The sequence below is a fragment of the Natator depressus genome, chromosome 13 (assembly GCF_965152275.1).
Source record: "Natator depressus isolate rNatDep1 chromosome 13, rNatDep2.hap1, whole genome shotgun sequence".
NCBI classification, from domain to species: Eukaryota; Metazoa; Chordata; order Testudines; family Cheloniidae; genus Natator; species Natator depressus.
This window is the reverse complement of record NC_134246.1, coordinates 36739916-36754510: the sequence shown is the minus strand read 5'-3', so window position 1 is coordinate 36754510 and position 14595 is coordinate 36739916. Positions and strand designations below refer to the sequence as shown.

The 14595-nt window shown below is 50.5% G+C and overlaps 2 protein-coding genes and 2 pseudogenes across 2 annotated transcripts in view; 2 read left to right on the top strand and 2 right to left on the bottom strand.

Annotated features, from left to right (window-relative positions):
- Positions 1-14595, top strand: part of LOC141996971 (cathepsin G-like) — a 97175-nt gene that overhangs the window by 27333 nt on the left and 55247 nt on the right. The gene's annotated exons all lie outside the window — the stretch shown is intronic.
- On the bottom strand, positions 62-994 carry LOC141996973 (olfactory receptor 10G6-like; annotated as a pseudogene).
- On the top strand, positions 7773-8703 carry LOC141997632 (olfactory receptor 10G6-like; annotated as a pseudogene).
- Positions 13414-14346, bottom strand: LOC141996968 (olfactory receptor 10D3-like). Its single transcript, XM_074969262.1, has one exon. It carries the CDS (start codon positions 14344-14346, stop codon positions 13414-13416), a length of 933 nt encoding a protein of 310 aa, XP_074825363.1.

The window sequence follows — 14595 nt, the reverse complement described above, 5'->3', positions numbered from 1 at the left end:
AAGTCCCTCTCTCCCTGGTCAGTTCTCAGAAAGCTCCTGCTAGAAGCAGGATAATCATAGCTCAGGGCCCCGGCAGTTTCCTGCCCCCCAGTCTCATCAGGGCATCCTTCATCTCCTTGTTCCTCAGCATGTTGATGAGGGGGTTCAGGAGTGGGGTCAACGTGGTGTAGAATACAGCCACCACACCATCCAGTGGGTGCCAGGATCCTGGCCTCAGGTAGATGAATAACCCAGGCACATAGTAGGTCACCACTACAGTGACATAAGCCATGCAGGTGGAGAAGGCCCAGCGCCTGCCCTCGGCTGAGTGGATCCTCAGGATCGCAGAGATGATGTAGACATAGGATGTCAGGATCAGCAGGAAGCATGTTAAGGCCAGGAAACCAATATCCACAAATGTCACCAGTTCGTTGAGCGCTGTGTCCCCGCAGGCCAGCTTCGGAACAGCTGGGATATCACAGAAGATGTATCCCACCCTATTCCCTTGGCCATAGGGCAGCTGGAAGGTGAGTGCAGTCTGTATGGTGGAGTGCAGGGAGCCTCCTAACCAGGTCACTACTGCCAGGCACAGGCAGGCTTTGTGGTTCATAATGACGCTGTAGTGCAGTGGCTTGTAAATGGCCAGGAAGAAGTCATAGGCCATGACTGCGTAGAGGAAGCACTAGGTGCAGCCAAGGAAGTGGAAGAAGAAGAGCTGGGCCACACAGCCCTAGAAGGAGATGTCCCCGCCGCCCGGCAGGAAGCCGGCCACCACCTTGGGCACCACCACTGAGGAGATCATCATGTCCAGGAAGGACAAGTGGCAGAGGAACCAGTGCATGGGCTTGTGCAGCTGCTCCCAGGCCACCGCCAGCAATATGAGCAGGTTCCCACACAGCGTCAACAGGTAGATGAGGAGGAAGAAGAGGAACAAGGGAACCTGCAGCTCTGGGGGATATGGGAGCCCCACCAGGATGAAATGAGTCAGCTGGGATTGGTTCACACGCTCCATTCACTCAGTCTGTGTCCCTGAAGGTGAACCCTGGTGTTAATGATTAATGAGCAGAGAAGCAGTGGATGATCTTTGCAGGGGCATTTGGGACAAGATTCACTCCTGTGCCAGGAGAAGAATCGAAACCAAAAGCCCTGACTCCCAGCCTCTCCCCCTCTGCTCTATCCCACTTGACCCTGCTCAACTCCAACAGCTGGGACCTGGCAACCAAATGCCCTTGCTCTAACCCCCTGGACTCCACTTACCTCCCAGAGCTGGAAATATAACCCAGGAGACCTGACTCACATCCCCTCCTCGCCCCTTACATCTCACCCACCACCCAGAGCTGTGAAAATAATCCAGAAGCCCCACCCCACCCCCAATCTTACCCACTGGACCCCATTTCCTTCCCAGGGCTGGGAATGAAATGAAATGGAAATGAAATGGAAATGGAAATGAGTCCTGCTCCTAGCATCCCCTCCTCATCTTCTAACCCCCTGCAGCCCACACAGTAAGTCCTTCTAAAGCCCCCATCTGAGGACTTTGGTGTCTAGTCCTCATGCTGGCCCCACTGCGCAGGTGTGGATTTCAACCAGGGTGCTCTACAGATCAGAAGGGGATAAAACTTCCCAATTTGGGGTCAAACTCAACTTCTAAGTGACCTGGGATAGGAAAAAAAAACACTCTGGAAAGTCAATACTGGAACTGTCCCCTGCAGAGGTTTTTGCCCTTCCTCTGATGTTGCCAGTTCAGGCCACCATCAAGGAGCGAGTGCCTGTTCTGTGGCATGAAGGACTCACTTGCCATGGGAAATGGGAATTTTCACCAGCTAGGGACCTGGCCCTGTAGTGAGGAAGAGCAGCAGAGATAGACTGAAACAGGTGACAGACCCGTCCTGCAGCTGCCCCTCTGGATACAGTTACCTGGAGTGTGTTGCAGCTGGGGTGCGTGGCTTGGTCTTCAAGCAACTCCCATTTGCTCTCTTCCATGCTCTGAGATCTCCCTTAAATCCCCCCAGTCAAACATTTCACACAGGAGGTGGCTTTGGCTCCAATGTGATGCCAGCCCAAACAGGCAGGGACTCGCGGTAAATGTCCCCTATGGGAGATCATCCCAGAGTTGCTGGCTGCAGAGTTTGTGAACTTGCCTTTCATGGTGGGAGACTGAGCTAGGTGGGTCCCGGTGCTGATCGTCTCTGGCAGTTTCTCTGTTTCTATGCATCATTGCTCCACTCTGTTTAATTTTGCCCTCAGCTCTGGTGTGTCCTTTCTCTCTGCAGCTTCTTTTAACCTGGCGTCCCTCCTGCATTTGTCTCTGTGCTCTCGCCTCTTCCCCCTCGTGTATTTCTCTCCCCCCAGCGCCACTCATATTAAACTGCTGACATTTGCTGTATTTTCAAGCAAGTAATGACGTCACCCATTGGCAAACCCCAATGGTCATCATTAGAAATGGTGTTTGGGGCAAAAATGAAGGCGACAGAGCATTGACTTAGCTGTTAAAGGAGACCATGGATCTTAAAAGAATGGCCCCGTGTGGGACTGCAGGGTGTGAGGTACAGGCTCAGTAGGGGGTGCTCTCCCCTCCCAGTCAGTGCTGACCACCATGCTCCAGAATGGCACTAGGGGGCGCTTTGTTTCATGCAATGGGATGAGGGGGGTCAGCAGGGGTTGCTCTCCCCTCCAGGTCTGTTCTGAACCCAAGGTGGCATTAGGGGGTGCTGTGTTGCAGGAACCAGGGTGGTGAGTCTGTTGGGGGGTGCTCTCCTCTCTGAATCAGCGCTGACTGCAATACTCCAATATGATGCTAGGGGGTGCTGTTCTTCAGGGAAGTGGGGCAGGGCGCTCAGTAGAGGGAGCTGTCCACTAGCGGTCAGTGCTGAACCCAATGCCCTGGTGCATTGCTATGGGGAGCTGTGCTGCAGGGGGTGGGGCAGGGGCTCAGTATAGCAGGGATCCTCTCACATACACAACCCACCAATATCCCCTTCCCTGCTACACCCCACATTCTCCTACACAAACACACACCTGTTCCACCACCCTGCTGCACCCCACATTCCCTGCACACACATACATCAGTTTCCCCTCCCTCCTGCACCCCGTGTTCACACACACACACCAGTTCCTTCCCTCCAGCACCCCACATTCCTCTCCACACACACACCAGTTCCACTCCTTCTTGCAGTCCTCTTTTTTCTGTCTACGCATGTACAGTGTTTCCTTTCCCTCTTGTCCCTGTCCCCCCACAATCTAGGTTTCCACTTCCTTCCCTCTGAGTTCCCGCTCTCTTCCTCTCTGTATATATATATAAAAATGGTAATTTTGGCTATTTTTCATAACTGGCATTTTATCTGCCAGCATATAAAATCTTTTCCTTTTGAAGCGCTCACAAAGAATTTCCATCTTTCAAAATGGCCTCACTCCCTTTAGCTCTCAAGGGAAGTGAAACAACAGCTTCTCTCAGATGAGCTGCCCTTTTCCAAAATGGCCACTCCTCCCCGCTTGTATCCAGCAAGAATGAAGCCAGCAACCACCACTGATAAAGCTTTTATGGGCAGCCCAGGAAATTACAGACCAGTCAGCTTATCTTCTGTATCAGGAAAGATAATGGAGGAAATAATTAAGGAATCAATTTGCAAACGTCTAGAAGATAATAAGGTGATAAGTAATAGCATGGATTTGTCAAGAACAAATCATGTCAAACCAACCTGATAGCTTTCTTTGACAGGGTAACAAGCCTTGTGGATGGGGGGAAGTGGTGCATATGGTATACCTAGACTTTAGTAAGGCTTTTGATACAGGCTTGCATGACCTTCTCATGGGCCAGGGTTTTTTCAAATGGACAGCGACATTTGCACCTGCAAAAGATGCTCATAGAATCATAGAATATCAGGGTTGGAAGGGACCTCAGGAGTTCATCTAGTCCAACCCCCTGCTCAAAGCAGGACCGATCCCCAACAAATACTCATGGGGGGAGACAAAACGGCTGGCTGTGTTACTAGAGTGCTCTGTAAATGGAGCATCTCTGTCTGTATGTGGATGTTTGCATTGTTGTAGCTGCATACCTCTCCCAGACCTGGAGATGAGCTCTGGGTAGCTAGACAGCTTGTCTCTTTTTTTCACCAACAGAAGTTGGTCCAACAAAAGATATTCCCTCCCCTGCCTTGTCTTGCTGCATGTTGATCGTGTGTTATCAGACAAAGTGCAGGTAGATGGTGCTCAAGGACATACAGCGTCGCTCCTGGTCTTTGTAGGACCAGTCGAACTCACTGTTACCCTGTGTAAATGGTTTACTGTGGGCTAGCTGTGACTCAGGAGACCAGGACTCACTTCCCAGTTTGGCTGTAGGCTCTGTGGGTGATCACTGGGAACTTCAAAGGGGCCTAAGGGAGTCATGAACCATGCCAGGATGTACCAAGTCTTCATGGCCTCCTGCTGGGTCCTCAATTCCTGCCTAGAAAAGCTGCACAGAAGCAGCCAATCTCAGCCCATGGGCTCAGATAAAAGGAGCGGCAGGGCCCTGGTGGGTCAGTTCCCAGCTGGGACCAGAGGGTTGAGGATGGCAGCTCTGCTCTGGTTGCATTTGCTGGCCCTGCGAGTGAGAAGACCTGAGAACTATAACACGAAGGTAACAAGTGGAGGGGAAGGGAGGAGGAGAGAAGGGGCCCTAGGAAGCAGCAGCAGCTAATTAAAGGGAGCAGCACATGGAGGCTGGGAACAGGGTCCCTGGGCTGGAACCCGGCGTGATGGGTTCCTCCACTGGCCACTGGCAAAGGGGCCTAAGCCCCAACATGGGGACAAGTCTCTTTTAGAAGCCTGAGCCAAGGGTGGGATTTAAAAGGCCCAGCAACCGGGCTGAAGCACCGGGTGAAGGCAGACGGTTTGATGGACTCTTTGCTACTCTGGAGCAGGTCTGTTTTTTCACTGTGTGACTTGGCCGGAGGGCTGAGCCACTGAAGACCTGGCAAGGGGGTTGGCCAGCTGGGAGTGCGAGGGAGGAGGGGTCATGAGCGGAAAAAAGATTGCAGTACCACACCTAGCTTCTAGGAGGTGGGTGGCCCCAATCCCAGGAGCCCAAGTCAAACTTAATGTCTCTGGTGCTCACCCTGTGAAATGGGGACAATAAACCTTCCCTACCTCATAGCCGTGAGGATAGATTCCCTGGTGTAAGTGAATTGGGGGATGGAGAAGGGGAGTCATAGAGGAACCAGCGAGATGCATGCCCTCAAAGTCTCCAGACTCCAGCCCTAGGTGGCCTTAGCTCAGCCAGATGCCAGGAAGAAGGACCTTTGAAATAGGAGATCTGGATGGAAATTTTCTGGGGAAATGTTCCTGACTTTTTTGTTGGAAAATGCCAATACAGCAAAATGAAAACTGCTCGCAAAGCAGTTTTGCATTCAGTGGAACACCCAACTCAAAACATTTTTGGCTAGAAAAGTTTCAACGATAGTCAAAACCTCCTGTCAAACCAGAAAGTTTGGGGCTTTTAACTTCATTTTGAAATTGCAGTAAATATACACTAAAAATGTTTAAATGGGAAAAAAGGTTAACATAGAAATAAAACATTGTGAAATTATCTAAAAACAATTTTTTTTTATTCACTCAAACTGATTTTTTTCAGATTTTTAACTCACAAACTTTTTGACTTTTCATCCCGATTTATAACAGGAACAATTTCAAAATGCCAAAAAATCCATGGAATGGGAAAACCATCTGCTGCCCAGGCCTGCTTTGAAAGCAGACCTGCTCTCGTATAGTCCGAGAGCCATGCCCCGAGGGGTCTACACGTTACAACCAAGAGTCAAAGTGAATTTTCTCAGTGTAAGAAGACAGAGGGGCAATAACTCCCATGGTGCCTTGGCGAGTTACTCCAGCTGGGGGTACGACCTGCTCTACATTAGAGCTGCCTCTGTAACTGGAATGGAATTAACAAAGTTAGCATTTAGCCAGAAAGTGAAGGGTAAAATATCTGCTTTGACCAAAAAGTGCCATGAGGTTTCCAAACACTCCCTGCTGAGCCCCATAAGACCACTCTCTGCAGCAGAGTGCCCCTTGCTGCCATGCTGGGACATGGGGGTCAGCAATGACTCAGAGAGGACAGGGCCATCTACTGAGCCCCCCACTGTCCTTCCAGCAACACAATGCCCCCCTAGGAGCTTGCTGGGACACTGGGCTTGGCACTGGCTCCAAGCAGAGCGCACACCCTAATGAGTAACCCACTCCACTCTCTGCAATACAGCACCGTCTCACAGAGCCCCGGGCTCAGGACTGGAATATCAGGGAGAGCCGTTTTCTGTGAGAATTGCTGCATTACATTAAAGAAACACAGGACCTTCGGTGTAATGCCCATAGTGATCACCAGACACAACCTGCATGAGCCACCCGTTCTAGCATGGCCACAGACTTTCCTCTCTGATGAAATACACGAGCTAGCTCCTTCACTTTGCCCCAAACAACGATTCTAATAAGGCCCATTGGAGTTTGCCAATGGGAGGGCATCATTATGTGCTTTAAAACACAGCCAGTGTCAACAGTTTAACACTGACCTAGCTCTGTGTGACCAGGGGAGTGAAATACACCCGGGGGGAAAGTGGAGAGAGAACAGAGAGGGTGCAAGGTTATAAGAAGCTGCAGAGAGAAAGGACACGTCCAAGCTGAAGAAGAAACTAAACAGAGCAGAGAAAGGAATAGAAATAGAGCAACTACCTGTTAGGATTGGCATCCCACAGTGCCTCATGCCAACCAGGTGTCCCACAGTGCCTGGTACTAGCTGTGTCAGAGGCAGGGGCAAAGACCCTGAAGTGGGCAACTCTGGGCTAATCTCCACAAGCAAGTTTCCCCTTAAGCCCTTCCAGTCTGAGGTTGGCTTCACGTGGGGGACAAGGCTACATTCTGTGTGAAGGGTTGGGTGTGGGAGATGTAGAGGGGTGAAGGCCAAGGGAGATCTCAGGGCACGGCAGGGAGCAGGTGTGAATGGCTTAGCATGCTGGCCATAGCAGCCCAGCTTGGACGCATAGCCAGGCACCACAGCCGGATGTGCGGATTCATAGACTGATAGATTAATGCCAGAGGAGACCAGCAGCAGCATCTAATCTGACCTCCTGGATACCACAGAATGTCAAGCCCAATAACTCAGGCCTCACTAACGCCTATTTCAACAAAGGCCATCTTGACTCGAAGATCGCAAAAGTCAGAGCGTGCCTTACTTCCCTTCAGAGTCCATTCCCATGGCTAATCACCCTCACACGTATCAATGTGAACTTTGTTTCTAATTTGAATGTGTCTCTGTTTAACTCTGGGGTTCTGTTCCTGGGTGTGGGAGAAGAGCTGGGTCTAGTGGGCTGAAGCATTGGAGCTGGGAGCCAGGACTCCTGGGTTGAGGCTGACCGGATAGCAAGTGTGAAAAATGGAGATGGAGGTGAGGGGTAATAGGAGCTTATATAAGAAAAAGCCTCAAATATTGGGACTGTCCCTATAACATTGGGACATCTGGTTACTTTACCTGGGTTCAAAGCTGGCTCGGGGAGGCAAATGGGGTTCAGTGGGGGCTGGGATTCGGCCCGTGTAGGGATGGGGTGTGCGATCTACTGGATTAGAGCAGGGCAGGCTAGATGTCAGAACACCTGGATTGTATCCCCAGAGATGGGAAGGGATTGGGGTCCCCTAGATTGGTGTACAGGGGTTCAAATCTGGCTTCTGCATAGCAGAGAGTTTTAGCTCAAACACCCCTGCAAAGATCACCCATTGTTCCTCCTTGGTTAACCATTAACACCCCGCGTACACTGGCAGGGACACAGACCGAGTGAATGGAGTGTGGGAACAGATCCCAGCTGACACCTTTCATCCTGGTGGGGGTCCCGTACACCGCAGAGTGGCAGGTTCCCTTGTTCCCCTTTTTCCTCTTCCTCTACCTGTTGACGCTGTGTGGGAACCTGCTCGTCCTGCTGGCAGTGGCCCGGGACCCCTGGCTGTACAAGCCCATGTACTGGTTTCTGTGCCACTTGTCCTTCCTGGACATGACGGTCTCCTCAGTGGTGGTGCCCAAGGTGGTGGCCGGCTTCCTGCCAGGCAGCAGGACCATATCCTTCCAGGGCTGCGTGGCCCGTTCTTCCACTTCCTTGGCTGCACCAAGTGCTTCCTCTATACGGTCATGGCCTACGACTGCTTCCTGGCCATCTGCAAGCCACTGCACTACAGCATCACTGTGAACCTCAGAGGCTGCCCGTGCCTGGCAGCGGGGACCTGGCTAGGGGGTTCCCTGCACTCGCTGATAGAGACCGCACTCACCTTCCAGCTGCCCTATGGCCAGGGGAACCGAGTGGGATACATCTTCTGTCATATCCTGGCTGTGCTGAAGCTGGCCTGCGGGGACATGGTGCTCAATGAGCTGGAGACATTTGTGGATATCAGCTTCCAAACCTTCACCTGCTTCCTGCTAATCCTGATGTCCTATGTCTACATTAATTCGGCCATCTTGAGTATCCACTCTGCCGAGGGCAGGCGCCGGGCCTTCTCCACCTGCAAGGCTCACGTCACCATGGTGGTGACCTACCATGTGCCTGTGGTCTTCATCTACCTGAGGCCAGGTTCCAGCACACTGTGGATAGGGTGGTGGCTGTATTCTACACCACGGTTACCCCGCTCCTGAACCCCTTCATCTACATGCCGAGGAACAAGGAGATGAAGGATGCCCTGATGAGACTGGGGGACAGCAAACTGCTGGGGCCTGAGCCATGATTGTCCTGTGTCCAGCAAGAGCTTCCTGAGAACTGGACAGGGAGAGAGGGATTTGGAGATTAGCATCAGGACTCCTGGGTTCTCTCGCTGGCTCTGGGAGGGAAGTGGGTTCTACCGATTGAACTCCAGGTTCCTGGGATCTACTGGAGTTTGTTCCAATTCTCTTGTGGGTAGAGACACCCAGATTTGCACTTGAGACTCTTGGGTTGTATTTCTGTTTCTTGGAGAGGAGTGGTGTCTGGTGGTAAGAGCAGGGAGGGCTGGGAGTCAGGACTCCTGGGTTCATTGTTTACAGCTCTGCCGCAGGCTCCTGTATGACCTTGGGCAAGTCACTTGGCATCAGTTTCCCCATGTGGGTCATTTCCCTACTGCCTAACACCGAGGGTTGTGAGACCAAAGTCATTACAGACTGGGAGGAGGAGGAGGAGAGGCTCCAGTCGCAGAAACTAGAGAAAAGCCATTTCAAGCTGATCTAAGAAGGGATCCTGGGGCAGAATCCAAGATGTTGGACTTGCTTTAGGAACACAGCAACGGCCAAATAACATCAGACCATTGGACCATCCATCCCATCAGCCCAGCCCTCGGAACTGTCCAAGCTCTTCCGCTCATAAAAATAACATGACGGCATATGTCACCACATGGTCTTATCTTTGTAAACCCCACCCCTACCCCACCCCTGGCATACCACATGCACTTGATTTGTCTTGTCTCCAATTAGAACGTCCTCTCTTCAGGGCCTCTATCTCTGTGCAGCACACATGTGATCCTTGCCGGGGGCCTGTAGGCATGTCGGTGTTATGAAAAATAACCTGCAATGATTCCCAGCGAAGGAAGGGTCTGTGGTGAAGGCAGTGGAGTGGGACTCCACAGAGGCGCCGACTCCATGGGTGCTCTGGGGCTGGAGAAAAATTGGTGGGTAATGAGCATCCATCGGCAGCCCCTATATTAGTTGCCCCCACCCGCGGCTGGGCCCCGCTGATCAGTGCCTCTCCCTCCCTCCCTGTGCCTCCTGGCCGCTGCAATCAGCTGTTTTCCCCCGTAGGTACTCCAGCCCCAGAGCACCCATGGAGTCGGCGCCTATGTGGAGTCCCACTCCAGGAAATGTTGTTTTTCTGCTTCCCTTGGGGTTGTTGGGAGGCTAAATCCATGACAGATTTGCGAGTTGCTCAGACATGTCATCAGTGGGGTGAGGTGAGTCGGATCAACTCAGCGTCACTTTGCTGTATTCTGAATAAAGGGACCTGAGTGATGAGATGTGGAGTAGAAGTGAGTTTCCCCAGGGAACTGGATGAAGTGCTCTCCAGAGCTGGATCAGCCAAGTGGAACAGGCCTTGGAAGGAATCTCAACAACCGGAGACCCTGGTTTTATTGCTAATTACAACAATTTTGTAACATAATGTGGTGCCTACTAAACTTCCTTTGTCCTTTGCCTGCAGAGATGTTAAAAGTGACAGCTTCATTGCAAGTGACAGGTTTCAGAGTAGCAGCCGTGTTAGTCTGTATCAGCAAAAAGGAAAGGAGGATTTGTGGCACCTTAGAGACTAACACATTTGTTAGTCTCTAAGGTGCCACAAGTCCTCCTTTTCTTTTTTCATTGCAAGTGGTCTCCTACAACATGTGTGAACCCCTTATGATAAAGTATCTCATACAACATACGACCTGAAGAGAAGTGACAGTCTGACCATTTTAACTATTGCTGAAGCTGTGTTATCTTCCTTAGGGTTTTATTCTTTTACTTATTTCGGTTGTATCTGGAAAATAGCAATAATAAAACTCCAGACCACTGAAATCAATGGGAGGATCTGGGCCAAAGTTCTTTGGTGGGTAATGAACATCCATCAGCAGTCCCTCTATCAGTTGCCCCCACCCCCCACCTGCTGCCGGGCCCCGCTGATCAGTGCCTCTCCCTCCCTCCCTGTGCCTCCTGGCCGCTGCAATCAGCTGTTTCGCAGCATTTGGGAGGCTCTGGGGGCGGGGGGAAGAGCAAGGACGTGGCGTGCTCAGGGGAGGGGGTGAAATGGGGCAGAAAGAGGCAGGGTGAGGGTGGAGCAGGGAAGAAGAGGCAGGGTGGGGGTAGGGCCTTGGTGGAGTGGGGGCGGGGTCTGTGGCCGAGCCGGGGGTTGAGCACCCCCCGGCACTTTTGAAAGTCGGTGCCAGTGGGACTCCAGACAGCCTGTGTCCTTTGCACTGTGCATGCCTTGGTTTCCCATCTGTAAAATGGGACTAGTGCCACTCCCTTTAGGCTGTTTAGATCCTAAGCACTTTAGGACAAGGACTGACTCTGCACAGTGCCTGCCACAGTGGAGGCAGATCCCCAGCTGGTGTGAACCTGTCTTAGTTCCATTGGAGTCAATAGTTCAGATCTCCAGTTGGTGTGAATTGAAGTCAGTGGGGACATGTCAGTTTATAGCAGTAAGGGGCTGGTCATATGGCCATATCTATATGTAGTGAGATTTCTATAACTTTCTGGCCCAGTAGAATTACTTTCCTTGGTGCTCAGTTCATTGTGTGTCGACGTAATCAATTTCCCAGTCGTAGAGTTTCACGTTCCCATCTAGTGGGTGATGTTTTCCCCAGTGCAGGTCCGTTGAAAACCCAATTTTCCACCAAAGAAAAGCTTCAAAGGATCATTTATGACTAGTCCTTAATAATTATGACAGTGATTGGCTTTTATATAACTCAAGATGTTCTCATCATCTGTACACCTGTCTGATCCCTTTTTTGAAATTTAAAAAGCTCTTGGCCTCAATATTTTGTGGCCATGAGTTTGTCAGGCTAAGTGTGCAAATATAAAAAACGGTTTAGGGCTTAAGTGGTATGTAACCAGTGAGCAGACCATCTGCGCACTCTGGTGAACTTCCTATCACACTTTTACTTTAGGCTGGGAATTTTCAAAAGCCATTCAGGTGCCCAGTTCTCACTGAAATTCCATGGGGACATTGGCCAGATTTTCAAATGTATATCGCCACCTACAGGTGCAGATAGGCAACTAGTGGGATTTTCAAATGGGCCTTGGTATTTAGGCCCAGACTATTGTCACAGTTCAGAGCAACTGCACTGGTATTTCTCCATAGTGGTCCAGCAGGGGCATCTCTCTCAGGCTTCCAGCTCCCTACCTGTAGGCTTTCTTGGGTAGAGACCCATGTCTCTCTTCCTCCTGACTGGGGCTTTTCCAGGCTTAACAGTTCCCTTCACCATGTTATTCCCTCAAAAACCAGCTTACTTAAGCAGCCCTGCTTTGCTTCTTCCCTCTGGGTGGTGCACAGCGTAATGGCCTCAGTTATAAGTTACCATACAGCTCTTCCTAAGCAAGCATATTTTATTCTTAAGGTAAAAGCAATACAGAGAAAAAACATAAAAGAACCTGCATGCATAGTAATAAGCTTAGCAGAGATCACCCCAATTCCAGCATGGGCTCTGTCAGGGGATTAGTCCTTCAAACCGCAGAACCGGGCCTCTTTTGTGGTTACCAGCTCATAACAGCCTCAGCTCAGAACTAGCTCCAGCACGACAAGTTTAGTCCATTCTTTATGCAGGATGGGGGTCTTTGATCTGGAGTTTCCAGGGGCAGGTAATCCATAGAGAATGGGTTTTTTCTCCACATGGCATAGCTTTGAAAGACCTCCAAAGTACCCCGTGACCCCCTTCACATGTACTGTCCCAAACAGTTCTTTGAAGTTCCTCACATTTCCCCAAGATTCCTTTCATCAGTCTCCTAGAAAAGTTACATTCAGTCCACAATAACACGTGCACAATTGTATTTGTAATACAACAGACCCCAAAGAGATTAAACTTAATTCAATAAGGTTTATTCTGGAAATTCCCGTATCTGTCACACCTTTAAAAATCTGGCACTGGACATCTAACTCTCACTGACTTCTATGAGAAAAACTTTTGAAAATCCCACTAGGTGCCTAATTATCTTTAAAAATCTGCCATAAGGTCTAGCTTTACGAAGGGGTTAAATAAATTCCACTGGGCACAGGAGCTTCTAAATAGGTTATGTGTTTAACTCCTATGGAAAGTAACTGGGAGTCTGGTGCCGGACTCACTCAAGGTGCTCTTAGAAACCTTATTAGGTGTCTAAAAAATGCCTTTGAAAATCTGGTCCTCAGACACGTACTTCCCACAGCCTTTCAGGGAGAATAAGACTCCTAAATGCCTCCATCAATTTGGAAAGTGGGAGTTAGGTTCCTAAATCACTTAGGTGGTTTTTGCAAATTGTACCACAAATATGTTGATCTTTAGGGCGTGGTGAAAAATCCAGTGGTTCTCCCAGGAATTTTAGGCAGCTACCGAGGACAGGTGCTTGGTGAGCTGTGGTTCATGCCAGAAGATGAAAGGAATTTTTTTCCTTCCCCTTTGGTTTGCAGAAGATGCTGCACTTGCTTCTGCAGATCTGTGTAATAAAGATGAGATTTTCAGAGTCTTCTTCAAAATTTGGCACTCCAATTACTTTTAATTTTGATGCAGACTGAGTATGATGGTCCCTTAGGCAGCTTTGAAAATGTCAGCCTTACAGTATGTTAAACGAGAGGAAGGGATTTTCAGGAGCGTTTCTGCGATTTGTAGAACTCCAGATAGATAGAAGGGGCTGTGTGGGGATGGGGAGACACACTGAGGCTCACAGAAGCCACGATGCAGCATGGAGATGTATTTGTAGATGTATTTCCATGAAGACTCACGTGCAATTCCTGCAGCTGCTGCACATCAACGTTCAGGCATTAGACCCCCTCTCAGTTTTTTCAGAGCTGCTTTCACCTCCTTGTTCCTCCGCGTGTAGATGGCTGGGTTCAGCATGGGCGTGACCACGGTGCCGAAGATCTGCACAGCAGTCATCAGTACTTTGCTCTGCTGGGGCTGAGTGTAGATCAGGGCACAGGGACTAAAGAACAGCGTCACCACTACCAGATGTGAGGCACAAGTGGAGGCCGCTTTGCGCCACCCTTCGGCCGAGTTCATATTCAAGACGGAGTAGATGATCCTTATGTAGGATGCGAGGATGAGGAGGAAGCAAGTCATGGGCACCAGACCAATGTCTGTCAAGGTCACAGTCTCGATGATGTACGTGTCTGCACAGGCCAGCTTGACCACCGGGAAGATGTCACAGAAGAAATAGTCCACCACATTGGACCCACAGTAGGGCAGCGTGAAGGTCAGGCTGGTAAGGATGGTGGCATGGAAGGAGCTAGTGATCCAGGTGCTGGCGGCTAGGAGGGCGCACACCCTCCGGTTCATGATGAGCAGGTACCGCAGCGGGTGGCAGATGGCCACATACCTGTCATAGGCCATGACAGTGTAGAGCAGGCACTCGGTGCTGCCCAAGAAGTGCCCAAAGAAGACCTGGGACATGCACCCGCCCAGCGAGATGACTCTGCTCTGACCCCAGAGGATGGTCAGATATTTAGGGTTGATGATGGAAGAGATTCCAATGTCTAGCAAGGAGAGATTGCAGAGGAAGAAATACATGGGGGTGTGCAAGCGGGGGTCAGCGAGGATGGCTGAGAAGATGGTCAGGTTGCCTAGTAGCGTGCAGAGGTAGAAGGCTAAGAATGTGATGAAGAGGATGGTCTGGAGGCCATCGGCATTGGGGATCCCTAAGAGGATGAAATGAGTCACCACAGTGTGGTTGACCAGCCCCATGTGAGATTTATTCCTGGGTAGGGGAGAGAAATAATGCCAGTGAGATACTGAAACAAAAAGACCTATCGTCCTATAGCTGCAATGGTCACCCTTCCTTCCACTGCCCCCGTTACTCACTGTCATTCGGAGTGGTGTATATTTCTGTCACTGGGTTGCCAGTTGGGATCACGTCCTCACTGGGCTGGCGCTGATCACAGAGAGAGAAAATATCTGCCTTGAAGTTCTTACCATCCAGAGAAGAACAGACAA

Excerpts from the sequence above, each read along its gene's own strand:
- LOC141996968 (XM_074969262.1), bottom strand. The coding sequence starts at position 14,346 with ATGGGGCTGGTCAACCACACTGTGGTGACTCATTTCATCCTCTTAGGG.